Below are 14,954 nucleotides of genomic sequence, written 5' to 3'. Positions count from 1 at the left end.
CCTAGAATCGTGGAAAAATATTGAAAATTAAAAAAATTATAGCGTTTTCATTTCTTTGGTTCTATTTTTAAGATAATATTGCGTAGTCTTTTGAGTACCAAATTTTTTGTTTTAAACGCATCGAAAAAGTTTTAGGTCGAACGAAAACTATACATCTACTGACGATGAATGTATTTCCAAAATTTCAAATGAATCCGGCCATTCGTTCCTGAGTTATCATGGTTACCAGCTTCAGCAATATTATTACGAAAAGAATGCCTTTAAAGTTTTATATACTCATTTTTAGTTCGTAATTTGAAATTAATTAATTAATAATTTTTTTTAGAGAAACCCCTTAACACTAGAACTACCACACTCCTTAAAATAACGGATCTTTGATTTTTTATTTTGAATTACAGAAATTATTAATTTCATTGAAATGTATGTTGATTTCTGTCGCGATAAAAAGTAATTTTATATGGCAGTTTACGTTTATTTATTTTTCTACTTAATTTTTAATTTGTAAATAAGTTCGATTGCAAGCTCATCGAACGCTGATAGTTATAAAAAATCTTTCTAAAGATGGATAATGTATGCTTTGATGGATGGAATTATTACTTCTTTTACTTTAAATTAATAACACTCTGTGCAAGCTCAAGAATGCTCTATCCCCAAAGTGTTAACTAACAAAAAGAAGCTAAATTCTTAAGTATGCACAGAGTATTATTAATTTAACCCTTGAAAAGCGGACCATGGAGAGAGACCCCATTCCAATTTAATTTTGTATTTCATATTATTTTCATTTTCTAAATTTTACATTGTTCCTTTAACAATTATTTTCCAAATATATGAAACTCTATCGTTTACAAATTATACATTTAACTTCAGGTTAATGTCCCTATATGTATATATTACGTAAGTTTGGGTTTCGACCAGACCTCGCTCTTCAAGGGTTAAAGTAAAAGTGGTAAAAATTCCATCTAACAAAAAGAAGGGTCTCGTTTACAAATTAATTGAATCGTTCAGGTTTATACAATTTTCTAGAAGGATACAATTAAAATTTATTTACTTTCATTTGTTAATGATTTTAGACGTTCTGTGAAAGATAGGTAAAAGATACAAAGGAACGGATACGCCGTGGTATTTAGGCCAATGTTATGTCCTTATAGGCAGTAGCCAGAGGCAGTGGTTACCCTTGTCGGAACTGACTTGCCTGTTACAGGAAGTTGCTTTTTAGTATCGCAAATAATACGTACAATTCAATGAGAGATCCAATGAAAGGAAAGCGTTGACGGAAAAAATGAAAGGCAGTGGCTGAGAAATTATGCGAGACCTTGCACTTGAATTGGTTTTTTGATCGTCTGGATGCATAAATTAATTGTAAACTGGTTTTTATATCGTTCGAGGATATTGCTCGGCGAGTTTCAACTTTTTTTAGTTGTATACTGCAAGTGACATTTATTTAATAACTTCGTTAATATACTCCAAGTACTGCTATTAAAAATTTTAATGAGAAACAGAAGGCGAATGTTTTATAGCAGTGCGAGTGTAAAAATTTGATAAAAAGTAGAATTTAATTCTTTTTAGTCTGGGTTAGAATTGTTCCCAATTAAATTTGTAAAAATTAACTATTGTATAATGATATTTTATTTTTCAACTTTATCTGATTATTAAGGTAACGATTGCCGTAGAAAAATAAAAAATTTTTAATGAGAAAAAGAAGCAAAATATTTTACAGTAATGTAAATGCAAAAATTTGTTACATAATAGAATTGAATTATTTTTAGTTTAACTTACAATTAAATTTGTAAAAATTAACTATAATGATATTTTATTTTTTAACTTTCGTTGATTATTAAGGTAACAATCGACATTGAAAATAAATCAACCACTAGTTCTCGTTTCCGTATTTTATATAAAGTTTTTCACGATACAAAATACAAATATATAGTGCAAAAGTTTCTACATGTTCATAGGATAATTTACGTAAGCAGTACACAAGTTAGTCTATAACACTTTCCTGAACAAGTGTAAAAAGCATACAATTACAAGGATCAACGAACTGTTACAATTTTAATCCTCTTACCCAACTTATCTTAATCATTCAGGTAAGCTCATACAAATAAACAAAAATAGATGGAAAACAATTTTTGATAAGTTTCTATTTTTCAGATCTACTATCCTGTTTCTGAACGCACAGAAGTTAGAGTCATTCCCGGTTTAATGGTAGTATTCGTAAGCTGGGGAGAAAGCCTTCTGGTAAACTGGAACTGCAGTATGAGCGATGGTCGGTGTAAGAGCCTTCCCGACGATTGGTACGGAACCGTGAACCTGAACGTGGTCGAGACGTGCTGTTTTAATGAGGGTGGGTTGATGCACGGATACTCTTTCAATTTTCGTCGCTGGTTCCACGACGTTCACTTCTTGAAGAGTTTCGATGGGTCTGCTGACCACGACTCGTCGTGTAGACACGCGTTCATCAGCCGAGTCCGCGTATTCTGGAGCAGGAGTTGCGGAGATCACCCGACTTCTTATTTGACCGGCGTCTCCAACTGCAGACTTGGCGAGTCCGAGATTACCGAATCCCACCTGTAAGAGCATTTCTCTGTCAGTAGATGATACTTAGAGACTGGGTACAGTAGAAGTTGGATAAGTAGGGCAGATCCATTGGATAACTACGGGGTCCCCCTTGAAGAACTGCGAAGCTGGACCAGCAAATAGTGCACCCTAATCTGAACTGGAATATCGATGAGACAATACTAATGCAACAATAAAACTTTTTGATTTTTGATTTTTTTTTTCAATGAAATTTTGATAATTATTTAGAAAGCGGACAGTACCTCCAATTTCGATGATTTTGAAATCTATTGTAGAAATCAACATTTAGAACAACTTTTTCCTATACACACAACCGCGGCTTAGCCGTAGTTTTCGAGATATTGTCGAAAAAGTATTGCATTTAATTCTGCCTACTCACGTGCGTTCTCACGTAAGTACTCAACATACTTACGCGCCAGGATGGGATCACCGCTTCTCTACTATTTCTGCAAGCAACAGCACAGCGACCGACAACCAGTATACATACAGGGTGATCCTCTCGCAGCCGGACACAAAGGAACAATGGCGCCAATGAACCCCTAGAGCGCACCATAAAGTGGTCCGCATTATCACGTGCCAGCGGGGTCCTACCTGGGCCGAGACGACTCTGTTTTCATGGTGCGGTCAAGGGGTTCATTGTCGCCAGTACCTTTGTGTCCGGCTGCGAGAAGATCACCCTATATACATAAGAGGTGGGCTTAAAAATCAAATTTAACTAATTTCAATGATTTTGAAACTCAGCATTGTATACCTGCTCGCCAGGAGGTGACCAGGATAGTACTTTGACCTAGCCTAACCTAATTCACTGAATGAACTTGTAGAAAAACGCCCCCCCCCCCCCCCCATCCGATTTCGATGACTTTTAAATATGTTGTAAAATTCGTCATTTTAAGCATCTTTTCTCCTATTAGCTATATGTCGGACTTGAATAGTTTGCGAGATATTCGCGAAAAACTATGAGTACTACTACATTGAATATCGTCTGTATGTATACGTCCGCGGCTGGGTGTGCGTCGGCAAGAGACCCTCGCTTATCTACTGTTTCTGTCAACAGCACCACCTGTCCTGGCTACTGTCCATATAACGGGTCAGCTTAAAATCAAAATTAATTACTAATTTCAATAATTTTGACATTGAACTTGCGTGACGGGCCGCCTAAAAGCGGCCGGAATATTAATACAACCTAACCTAACCTAACCTAATCTAGATATATAAATAACGGAAAACATTATATTCCATCAACATTACTATTAATCATTGTACACTATAAGATTGTCTGCCGTTCGTACTAATGTTGGCGGTATTTTATTTCTTCTGTTATTTATACGTTTGAGTTAGGTTAGGTTAGATTACATTGATATTCAGACCGCTTTAAGGTGGCCGGCCACGTCAGTCAAATGTAAAAATATAATTGTAAAATATAATTTGATTTTTCAGTTCACCCGTGGGAGCGAGACCACATTTCAGGAACGATAGGCAAGCGAACCGGCGCACACGCGATCACGGGCGCATGCGTATAGGCACAATTCGCTGCAGTAGTAACAATATTCTCTCGCGAATATTTAGCAAACTAATCGCGTCCGACATATAGCTTAGAGGAAAAAAGTTGTTTAAGCTGTCGAATTTTAAAACATATTTAAAAATCATTGAAATCAGAGGAGTAGCTTTTCTACAGGGTGATTCTCTCGCTACGCAAGATAAAAGCCGTGCCGCACAATGGAATCCCTGCTGTTCCGTTTCTTGTCTTCGTCTCAGCCATAAACACACACAGAGCAGTCTTGGGTCCGGCGATATGGCCCCTGGGTCTCTTTACCCGCAAAAACAGCAGGGTTCGATTGTGCGTAGCAAGAGAATTACACTGTATAAGTTCACCGCCGGATCCACGCTATCGATCGGTTCACGGTATGCTTATGATCCACTCTCGGCCCAGTAAAATATAATACAATGTAATGTATAAGCATATTCATACTATGCGTAACGATCCAGCTTCGATCCGATCACGCTCCGATCCCGCGATCAATCACGAAGAACATTTTCCTGGAGTGTGATTGGGCTTGTCGGGGCCCTAACCTAAGCTAATTCACTAATTTAATTTTAGTATTAGATTAGGTTCGATTAGGTTAGGTTAAATTAATATTAGATTTTTAAGTTCCACCCGTTATGTATACTGCTTGATGGGTACCATGCTGTGTTTACAGAAACCAGCCATCCCATACTAACGCACACATTGCCACGGACCTATACACTGATTATGAGTTGCGTTAATTCTATCGCGGCGTGTGACTCTAACACATATTCACACCGGCAGTCGATTGGCTGCAGTCCCTTCTTCGCGTGCCCTTCGCCCATTGTCAGTGTAACGCAGAATTCACTGTAATAGTAGCAATTTTTTTTTGCAAATATCTCTAAAACTAAAGCTGAGCGGCGATTATATGTATAGGAAAAAGTTACTCAGTATTATCATCCCAATAATATATTAAAAAACGAGCGAAATCGGTGGAATTGATGCGATATCACTAATTACCGTAGTATGGAAACGGTAAGATTTCACCGGTTTCAGAGCAGACCGTGAACGGACCGATAATGTAGATCTAGTCTAAATCCCCTCACATTGTCCCTATGTTGTTCTACCCACTTTGTCCACCGATTTCTTCCTACGTCTATGTTCTCTTCATTGGAATCAGTCACGCAACACGCGGCGCGACTTCCATGATGAAAGTTCAGTTTATAGTAAAATAATATAACTTTCTTAATTTTACTTCTTTTTATCCACAAATTTTTTTAACATGTTGTTAAGTTTTCTTTGGTTAAAATGAGACCAAACACGATAAAATTTGGATCATATTTACTTATTTTACGTACAAGAAAACATTCCCAATGCGAATCTTTTTTCGTCCACACAGTCCAAATTATGTCATGTTTGGTCTCATTTTAATCAGAAAAATTGTACCAATATGTTAAAACAATTTGCATGCAGAAAAATTTAAAAATAAGAAAGTTAAACTGTTGTTAATTTCTTGGTTGCTACGACTCTCATGCCATTCTTCTCTTTTGTGACTTGTCGCCGGAGATCAAAAGCAGCCGCGAGGTTCGAGTAATAATATCGGTTCTATCCGTATTGTCCAACTACGCTTCCCAGGTTACGGACAATGTGAGAGGATTTACTATAGTTGCAAATTGCTCGTCGATCTTCAATACCCGTTTCCTAAAATAAAATGGTATTTTAACGCAATTTCATTAATTTCTTAAATGTAATGCAAAATCCGCCGCTTCATAACTGTCCGATTTGGGTCCTGAATTTTGACTAATTATCCAACTTTTACGGTACTACACCTTACCAGTGGAGCTGAATAAGTAAGAAAATATTAAGAATTTGTTAAATTACCTCAGCAACGTTTCCACGAGCAGTGAGTAACTCGAGCAGCCTGTTTTGATTCTGCCTGTCCTCTTCAGGAGTGGAATTAGGACTTACAACTACGTTTGGTGATGGATCATGAGCAACAAAGGTGTCTCCTGATTGTGCACCATTGAAGTTGATTCTTGTTTGCGCTCCAGATGCGTTAGCCTGTATTAGAAACAATTATTAAGTACCTTTCATTATTATTAAGAGTAGAATTAAAATCGTACCTGGTCCTGTACAGCACGATTACGGAATTCAGGATTGTCCACGACTACGGTTTCATCATCACTAGGGGCTGGAGTAGAAGAAACAACTTGCTGGCCAATTGCTTGTCCGGATTCATAGTGGGGATACAGAGATTGGATCACTGCTGGTCCTTTAGGTGTCTTCGAGGTTGGTTGGTCCAATTCGAGCACGGCTGATCCAGCTGGACGAACCACAACACGTTCCTCGATGTCGAAGAACTGCTTCTGAATTGCTGGACGACGGACCTAACAAAAGATGATAGTAGAGATACTAGATACCTGAGAGTAGGATGAATTTATTAAAACAAGATGTCGGTAGGACAGATTTTAAGTAAGATAGGTGATATTAAAACAGTTTCTAATAAAGACAGCTTAGGTTAGAATAAATTTAATAAAAAATGACAGTATGAAGATAGATTTCAATAAAATGGGTGATGTTAGGGTACATTCTAATAAAGAAAGCTGAGAATAGGATAAATTTAGTAAACAAAGATGTATTCGTTAAGTATTTGTTAATTAATTTTAACAAAGGACAATTTTCAATTTCAGGTGAAAGTGTCATAGAAGGAAAGAAGAATGGAGAACTGAGGAGAAGTTGAAAAAGCCCTCCTAAAGAGGAATTATGACTACCAAAACCATAGTAAAAGAAGATTATTATAAATAAAATAGAGAACTTCTAAGAATAAGAAGAGGATAACTTCTCAAAGGAAGAAGAGAAGAGCTTCTCAGAATAAGAAGAGGAGAAATTTCTAGAACAAGAAGAGCAGGACTTCCCAGACCAAGAAGAGGAGAACTTCCCATTTCAAGGAGAGGATCTATGTACATACTTAAAGACTTCAATGACTTACTTCAAATTTGCGGGTCGAAACGGCTGGTTTCACTACATCCAACTGCTTCTCCAAGAGAGCATGTTGAGCTTCAATTTTCGTTATTGGCACATGAGATACAGTGGGCACGTGTTTGACATAGGGCACAGCAGCTACTGCTGGCACTTGGGCGGCAGCGTATCCAACATGCTGAGCCTCGACTCTAGCAGGAAGCCCGTAAAGATGTGCCTCAGGCTCGACATTGTTGATGTAGGTTACACCTGCCGGATTCAAGTAAGGCATTCTGATGGATACAAAACCACTCTGGCCACCCTGCAGCAACGTGGCTGCCACTGTCATGAAGATGATTTCAAACTGCATCCTATAGTAACATTCAAATTAAAATTGATATTATACAAAGAACAAGTTGAATAATTCAAGAAAATTCAATATTTGGAGAGCAATTATATAATATCCTTGCTTGCTTCAATTTTTTTTGAAAATAGATCTAAGGTATGAATTATTTAAAATGAGTAATTAGTATTTAGATTGAAGATTAGAATCAAAACAATATTACTGTATCTCTATTAGTATACTAAAAGTTTCTATATCTTTCAGACCGACTTCTGCAAGAAGATAAGCAATTAACACATTGTACGTTCCTCAATAAAAAGAGAATGCATCTTATAGCAGCTGTCAACGTTCACGGAGATACTCATTATGCAAACTATGGTTTATTATCAATTAGTAGTTTGATAAATACAGGATAAATACGAATTAAGGAGCCTTCTTAAAAACTTATAATCCTGAAACGAAGTTACCTTGATTGTCGATGGAACGATGTGCGAATCAACGAAGGGATGAAACACTCTGTCCCGACAATGGCAGGAGTCGTTGCTTATATGGCCACGGGGTCGTACAGGGGGCCCCTTCTCACAAAACCATCGTTCCGGTACCCCTCCCATATGAACAAAGACTCAAAGTTGATCAAAACCGGGTCGATCTACTTTACTTTTCCACGTGTTTAATCTTCGAAAAACTTGCTCCCTCATAGGAACGAACAGCAATGAATCTCCTGTCTCTATGCCTCGATTATTAATTTATTACTTTCGCAATTTCATATTGGTGATTACTGGTTTTCAGTTGGGTAGTCATTTCGAGATTCCTTCAGGAAAGATTGATGTTCTTGAATCTTGGATTACTGTAGTTTGCATTTTATTATAAATTAACAAAAATTATATATTAAAATAGTATTCAATTTGAACATTATTTAATGATTAGTGTATTCAGTATAGTAGTTCTATATTTTGTGCCATTTTTGATCATTTCTTATCATTTTTGGTCATTTTTAGCCTTGAGTTTTGAACACTACTAAATATTTCTTTAAATCTAATTATAAAGATTAACAGGATTTTTGTAAAATAATTTTGATTATAGTATGATCATTTCTAAAAAATCTTTTGTCAGCTTTTGCTTTTAATTTACCCAAGCAAATGACCACTTAACAGCAATACAAATGATATTTCTTAAACACTGCTGAATATTTCTTTAAATTTAATTATAAAGATTAACAGGATGTTTTTAAAATAACATTGATTATAGTAAGATCATTTCTAATAAATTCTTGTCTTAACCTTTGGTTTTAATTTGCCCAAGCAAATGACCACTTAGCAATAATACAAATGATGTTTCTCTCAACAACTTTTACTTTCTTTTTAGGTGGGTATTTGTGTTCCTTCTTTTTCTAACACAAACCACAATGGGAAATAAGGAGAAGAATTTTGAATACCAAAGGATTACGAGTGTTCGAAAGTGAAAACAGAGAGTTCAACTGGGTCGATGTGCCTTTAGAATTCGATTGATATTCATCTCGTGCACCTTCTGGGTCCGTGTAAAATTCAGCACTCACAAAATGTTGATACCCTCGTGGAAAAAAGAGAAGAGAATGCTTTTAAACTAGTTTATATTTCCGTATTCAATTAGTGAAACGATATGCTCTTCATTACATTGTTTCTAAAAGGTAACATTTTAACGCTACAACTACCAAACCAGCCAAAACAACAGGTTTCAAGCTTCTTATTTAACCGACTTCGAAAAGGAGGAGGTTACTCAATTCGATCAGTATGTTTTTTTTTTTTTTTTTTTTTTTTTTTTGTTCACCGATTACTCCGAGATAGATGGACCAATTGAAACGAAACCTTTTGCATCTTGTAGGGTATGTCTTCCGATTGGTCCCATTAGAAAAAAATTTTTCATTTTTTCATTATTATTGCAAAATACATGAAGTTTTTAATCACAAGGTTGGACGATTTCAATGATCTTTTAATATGTTGTCGGGGGCATGATTCTGAACAACTTTTTCCTTATGCTTAATTAACGGAAAGCTTTAGTTTCCGAGATATTCGTGAAAAACTATTGTTACTACTACATTGAATTCTACGTATGCCTACGTGTCTCTACCGGTGTATGAGTCAGCATGCAGTCGCCGATTCTCTACTGTTTCTATACACATATGTATACTCTGCAAGGCATGTACCGATCGCGATGAAACCTTTCGCATTTAATAAGAGATATTTCCGCGATGATCCCACTTGCGAAAATGTATGGAACTTGTTAGCGTTGAAAACTATCGTTATAATTAACCAATAAGAACGGTAAACCACCTTACGGCATCCTACAAATACTGCTCGTTCCACTAAAAAGTGTGAAATAAAATAATTTTTAACAAAAAATACAACCGACTTCGAAATGCACTAAAAAGTATGAAATAATTTCTACTTCATTTATACAAATACCCAACAGCTATTAATAAAACCTATTTACTCGTTAAATCGTATACTAAATACATTTCAATCTTTTCGGAGGCGGCGCAAAATTAATAATACCCGATGATGCCAATAACGATTTGATAGGTTGCTGACGCCTGAACTAGGATCTTCCTAGTAGAAGAAAGTTTTTTATTTTGCGCCGCCTCCGAAAAGGTTGAAATGTATTTAGTAGACGATTTAACGAGTAAATAGGTTTTATTAATAGCTGTTGGGTATTTGTATAAATGAAGTAGAAATTATTTCATACTTTTTAGTGCATTTCGAAGTCGGTTGTATTTTTTGTTAAAAATTATTTTTAATTTATAAATTTGATCGAGGTATTTGTATTGAAATGTATATTAGCCATTGTCGAAATAAAGAATGGACGTATGTGTTACCGGCAATGTATGAAAAACAGGTATTGTATAGAATGCCTAGGCAATATACAGGGTGTCCCAGAAAGAGTAAGATTCCCTTGGAGGGATGATTGCTAAAGTGATTCTGAACAACTACTTCCTCCGCCAAAATGTTGGTTAAAGCTTCACTTTTGAATGATTAACGAAAAGCACTGTTCAATTAGAGCGCGCGTAAAGCACGGACTGAACCGCGAGAGTGTTGGCTATTGGTTACGTTCGAACAATGATCATGAACAAGCGCGGCGACACCATATCGGCACAATCTGTAGCTTCATTTTCGAGATACAAGGAGTTGAAAATTGGAATGTCAATTTCCAAAGCGTGTGTTTCGCTTTTGAATAGCTGACAGCTGTGCAGGTTCAGGGTCAGTGTCCGGACAAAGAGTGACGTGAAAAGACAAAAACGCACATTTATCTAGTACTGCAGATTGTATCAATGTGGAGTCGCCACACTCGTTCATGATCATCGTTCGAACGTAACCAATAGCCAACACTCGCGGTTCAGCCCGCGCTTTACGCGCACTCTAATTGGACAGTGTTTTTCGTTAATTATTCAAAAATGAAGCCTTAACCAACATTTTGGCGAAGGAAAAAGTTGTTCAGAATAACCTCAGCAATCATCCCTCGAAGGGAATCTCACTCTTTCTGGAACACCCTGTATCGAATGTTTGACGTTTTATTTTAATATTATATTAACCTTTCCTAGACATTGTAAGGATTTTGTAAGATAATTATCCTAAAAATTAGTAAAATAAGAAAAAGTCCTAAAAGGTTTTTAATTTAAAATTTTAATTTAGGGGAAAATTAATATTGTTTATATCAGGATTTAGATCGATATTGTCTAGGCCAGTGGTTCCCAACCTTTTTCTCCTTGCGAACCCCTTCTAAAGTCCGAAAGAAATTGGCGAACCCCTTGTGTAGTTATTAATAACAGGTAAAAAGACAATAAAATTTAGTAGAATATTTATTTTCCATGTTGCACAATAGTTCATAACAAGGAAAGAAAACATAATCGTAAAACATCTAAGCACAAACATTAATAAAAACTAAAATGATAGCTACAAGAAAATGAATACAAAATTAATTCAACAAACCAACTGGTTCTTAGTTAAACATACCTTAAATTTGAAAAAACTCTTAATGGGATATTTGTGGCTGTCTGATGAAACAAAGAAATTCAAAGTTTGGCTCAATGTCTGACAGTTTCATTCTTAGATCAGGTTCTGCGGTAAATATATGTATGTAAATTTATTATTATTTTACGTTAGCGATTTAAAATTCCATCATTACAATATTATTTTCGCGAATCCCCTTTATACATCTCGCGAACTCCTGGGAGTTCACGAACCACCAGTTGGGAACCAGTGGTCTAGGCATTCTATACAATGCCTGCTTTTCATACATTGCCGGTGACACATATGTATATTTAATTGTTTCATCCTTCATCTATTTAATTTTCTACATTATTTTCAACTTAAAAATAAATGTATGTACATCAAACGTCGATAGTTCTACTATTAATTGAAATATTAATTTTCAAGATGATGAACCAAGTACTAATTATCATTTATTTCAGTTAAAAATTAAAGGACAAAATAAGGTAATACAGGATCCTTTAAAATCAGAAACATGAAACATGGCACGACCATTTTTTGCTATATTTGTCCATTCGATGTTACCATCAAGGTGATCTACTTTTTGTACACGACGGTTATTTTTTCTTCGACAATCTTAAAATAATCATGTGTTGTATTTTTTGTACAGAAGAATTTCGAAATGAAACACATTGAACGACTGATTTGAATCTATAAAAATCAATTCCGTATTCATATTTCTGTTTTGAATCTGAAGATCACTCTCCTGTACTAATCTATTATAAAAGACATGAAGTTAAAAGTAACTGTAGCTAACAACATACCTGTGGTTAAATAAAGGACTGCTTTTATTGTTGTAAATTATAGTTCATTAAAAATAAACGCAGTATTACCGCAAATAACCTAAAAATACTGTAATACGTGTTTCAAAAATACGTAATCTCATTATTAAGTAATGCAGTTTAATTCAGGCGTGACGAGGCAATTAAGGATTTCACAATTAACTACAAAAAACGTAACTGGCAATATGGTAACAACAAATTAACCGTACCGAGTGATCATTATCGCACGTCGTAACTTCTTCATCACCCTGTACATCCATGAGAGTGGTCAAGGATAATTGAATCATAAATATAGATTGAAAAGCATTTATTTTCGGAATTTGTGGCTCTCTCAATTCGCGAGAATCAGGTATTTACACAATCCTTTGAATGATGCTTGTAGATTCTCTCGATAGTGTATTAAAGACTTTTGGTTTTTATTTTAATTTTAAAGTAGTTGTTTTTAAGGCTTGCCCAATGTCTATGTGTAACAAGGTCAGCTTGATCGAGGGAGTGACGATCGAATTTTAAGCATGCTCTCGATCAAGATGAAAATGTTGCGCAAGTGGCAGGCGAGAAACCATAGACCGGTAATCCGGTATATACAGCTTTCTTTTTTTATACTGTACATTTTAAGAACGACAATAAATTTTTTCTTCATTTGGACGAATGAAGTAATGTACTTGGGTTGTTTCAGTTGGATATAAATGGTTTCCAATTAGTTTCTCAATGAAATTATATTGATATTTACATTATGATCACAGGAATTGTTATACATCATACGGTTTAATGAGAATTGATATTTCATTGATACTGACCCAATTCTAGGATTCTTTCTGATAAGGTTACCAAGTCTTCAACCGGATTTAACCGTGACCTAACTTAACATGATCCCTAAGATGAAATTGAATCTAATTTGTGTAAAATGTATACATTACCGAGACGTTTTTGGCGATGTAAATATAACTTATAGTGCTTTAAAAATATTGTTACCGTATAAGTTGCCGAGATGTCTACCGATCACAAGAAGTCACGCGGAATGGCACAGAGACAAGAGGGGATACTACGCACACATCGACAGACCCCCTAGTTTTATACAAGGCTAATTAGTAGATGTGATCACTTCGACCAATCATATGTCACGACCGAAAGTACGTGTGAGCTGAAGTACTGTACGACCAATCATGCATTATTCTCATGGGACTTCTTGTGACGGTGGACGGTAAATATTACCAAAATTGCTTTAGGTAAAGTATTAACATTAACATTAACATTAACATTAACATTACAGGTTTAACATATGTAATTTTTAGTTTATTTATTTTAAGGTGAAATGGAAAGCAGTAAAAGTTTCACCAAATAAATGAAGCTGTTATAATAAGAAAAAGCAAGGCAAGAAGGTGTGATGTGTTTTTTATATCACCAAGATGTACGTTACTTATAAGATTGATTGCTCGAAATGGTGAGTGCCGAATTGTAAAAGGAGAAATGTAATTACGGAAAGAATTGTAGTGAAAACGTAACTGAATCACATTAATCGTACATCGTTTTATGACATTTAAATGGTTCGTGAGAGTAACTGTGAGTCAATGTCAACTCTTTTGTTTTTAAACAATTTGAAAGCTGATTGAACAAATATTTTCCATTGTATTTTTATTTTATTTTTATTTAAAAAACAATTAATTTTTTCTGAACAGTTAATATTGTATATTTCAAACATTAATCATTTCAATCATAAAGGTATTGAAGATAACTAATTATCTACAACATAAATTAATCAGTTACAAAATATTTGACAGAGAGACAAATGTTACGTTGTACTTAAACACTAACATTTTATCATGGTTGGCCGCTTAATTATCCTTTCTTTAATACAGTCCTCCTTCGTTCTTTTCTTCTCTACCGTCCCCTCTTTCTTGCATCAGTGAAACCGAAACCGAAAGTGAATTGCCTGCCAGGCGTTACCGTTCTGAAAACTGGTTGTCCTTCTGTCGCAATGTTAAGCGATTCGTAATTTCAAAATATATAAAAACAAAAAATACAAATTTCACTTTAGCGTGTGTGTTTGGATCCTTTATCATATATCTCCTAATTTTCTGTTGTCATTCAGCCGCTCGTGTAGACATTCATACACCAAGTGTTTTATTTTAATTAAGGTAACTAACAAGCAGAGGCTTCAATGAAATTTGAATAAATAATACATCTGCATATACAATAAGATAAAATAAATTTCATTCATTAAGTTTTATGTAACGGTTCTAATGCATATCAATTACAAAATTAAATATTTATTGTGGTGGATTTACATTTCTTGTTGTATTAGATTTCTGTTTTACCGATAAAATTCAAATAATATTTATACTTCTTATTTCATCGACGTTGTTAATTAACTTCTTTTAAATTTCAATGTTTTACACAAATATTTCTTTTGTTAGCTCTTTCATTTTATTAGAATTTCATTTTATAAATAATGTAGGAAATAGAAGAGATACGCATTCCAGAATATTCTGGAACCTACTGCTGATGGCAGGGAGGTCGCGGGGGGCCCGCGACGCGACCGATCAAAAAATAATCGACGAGCAGTTGAGGACGGCAACGCATAGGGAGTAGATGTGCCCTGCGACGAAAATCTGCGACGAACCCGCGACGAATCCGCGACGAACCCGCGACGAACCCGTGACGAACCCGTTTACATATAATAATATACATATAATTAATAAAACCTATCATAATCACTTGGAAACAGAATTGGTTCAAAGAAAGACGTTCGTGTGAAACTGTTAAAGAAA

The 14,954-nt window shown here is 35.2% G+C and overlaps 1 protein-coding gene and 1 long non-coding RNA gene across 2 annotated transcripts; one reads left to right on the top strand and one right to left on the bottom strand.

Annotated features, from left to right (window-relative positions):
* Positions 1-1,874: 1,874 nt before the first annotated feature.
* Positions 1,875-7,991, bottom strand: LOC117609817 (uncharacterized). Its single transcript, XM_034336533.2, has 5 exons — positions 7,850-7,991; positions 7,071-7,410; positions 6,205-6,468; positions 5,963-6,142; positions 1,875-2,568 (listed from the first exon to the last, which is right to left on the bottom strand). Exons 2-5 carry the CDS (start codon positions 7,407-7,409, stop codon positions 2,200-2,202), a joined length of 1,152 nt encoding a protein of 383 aa, XP_034192424.2. The 5' UTR covers position 7,410; positions 7,850-7,991; the 3' UTR covers positions 1,875-2,199.
* On the top strand, positions 6,414-7,855 carry LOC117609819 (uncharacterized). The gene is made up of 3 exons (XR_004582687.2): positions 6,414-6,553; positions 6,772-7,541; positions 7,647-7,855. It is a non-coding gene; the product is annotated as an uncharacterized LOC117609819 (long non-coding RNA).
* Positions 7,992-14,954: the final 6,963 nt, after the last annotated feature.

The sequence above is a fragment of the Osmia lignaria genome, chromosome 5 (assembly GCF_051020975.1).
Source record: "Osmia lignaria lignaria isolate PbOS001 chromosome 5, iyOsmLign1, whole genome shotgun sequence".
Lineage (NCBI taxonomy): Eukaryota > Metazoa > Arthropoda > Insecta > Hymenoptera > Megachilidae > Osmia > Osmia lignaria.
Note: the sequence above shows the minus strand (reverse complement) of the source record. Positions and strands in the feature narration are given on the sequence as shown.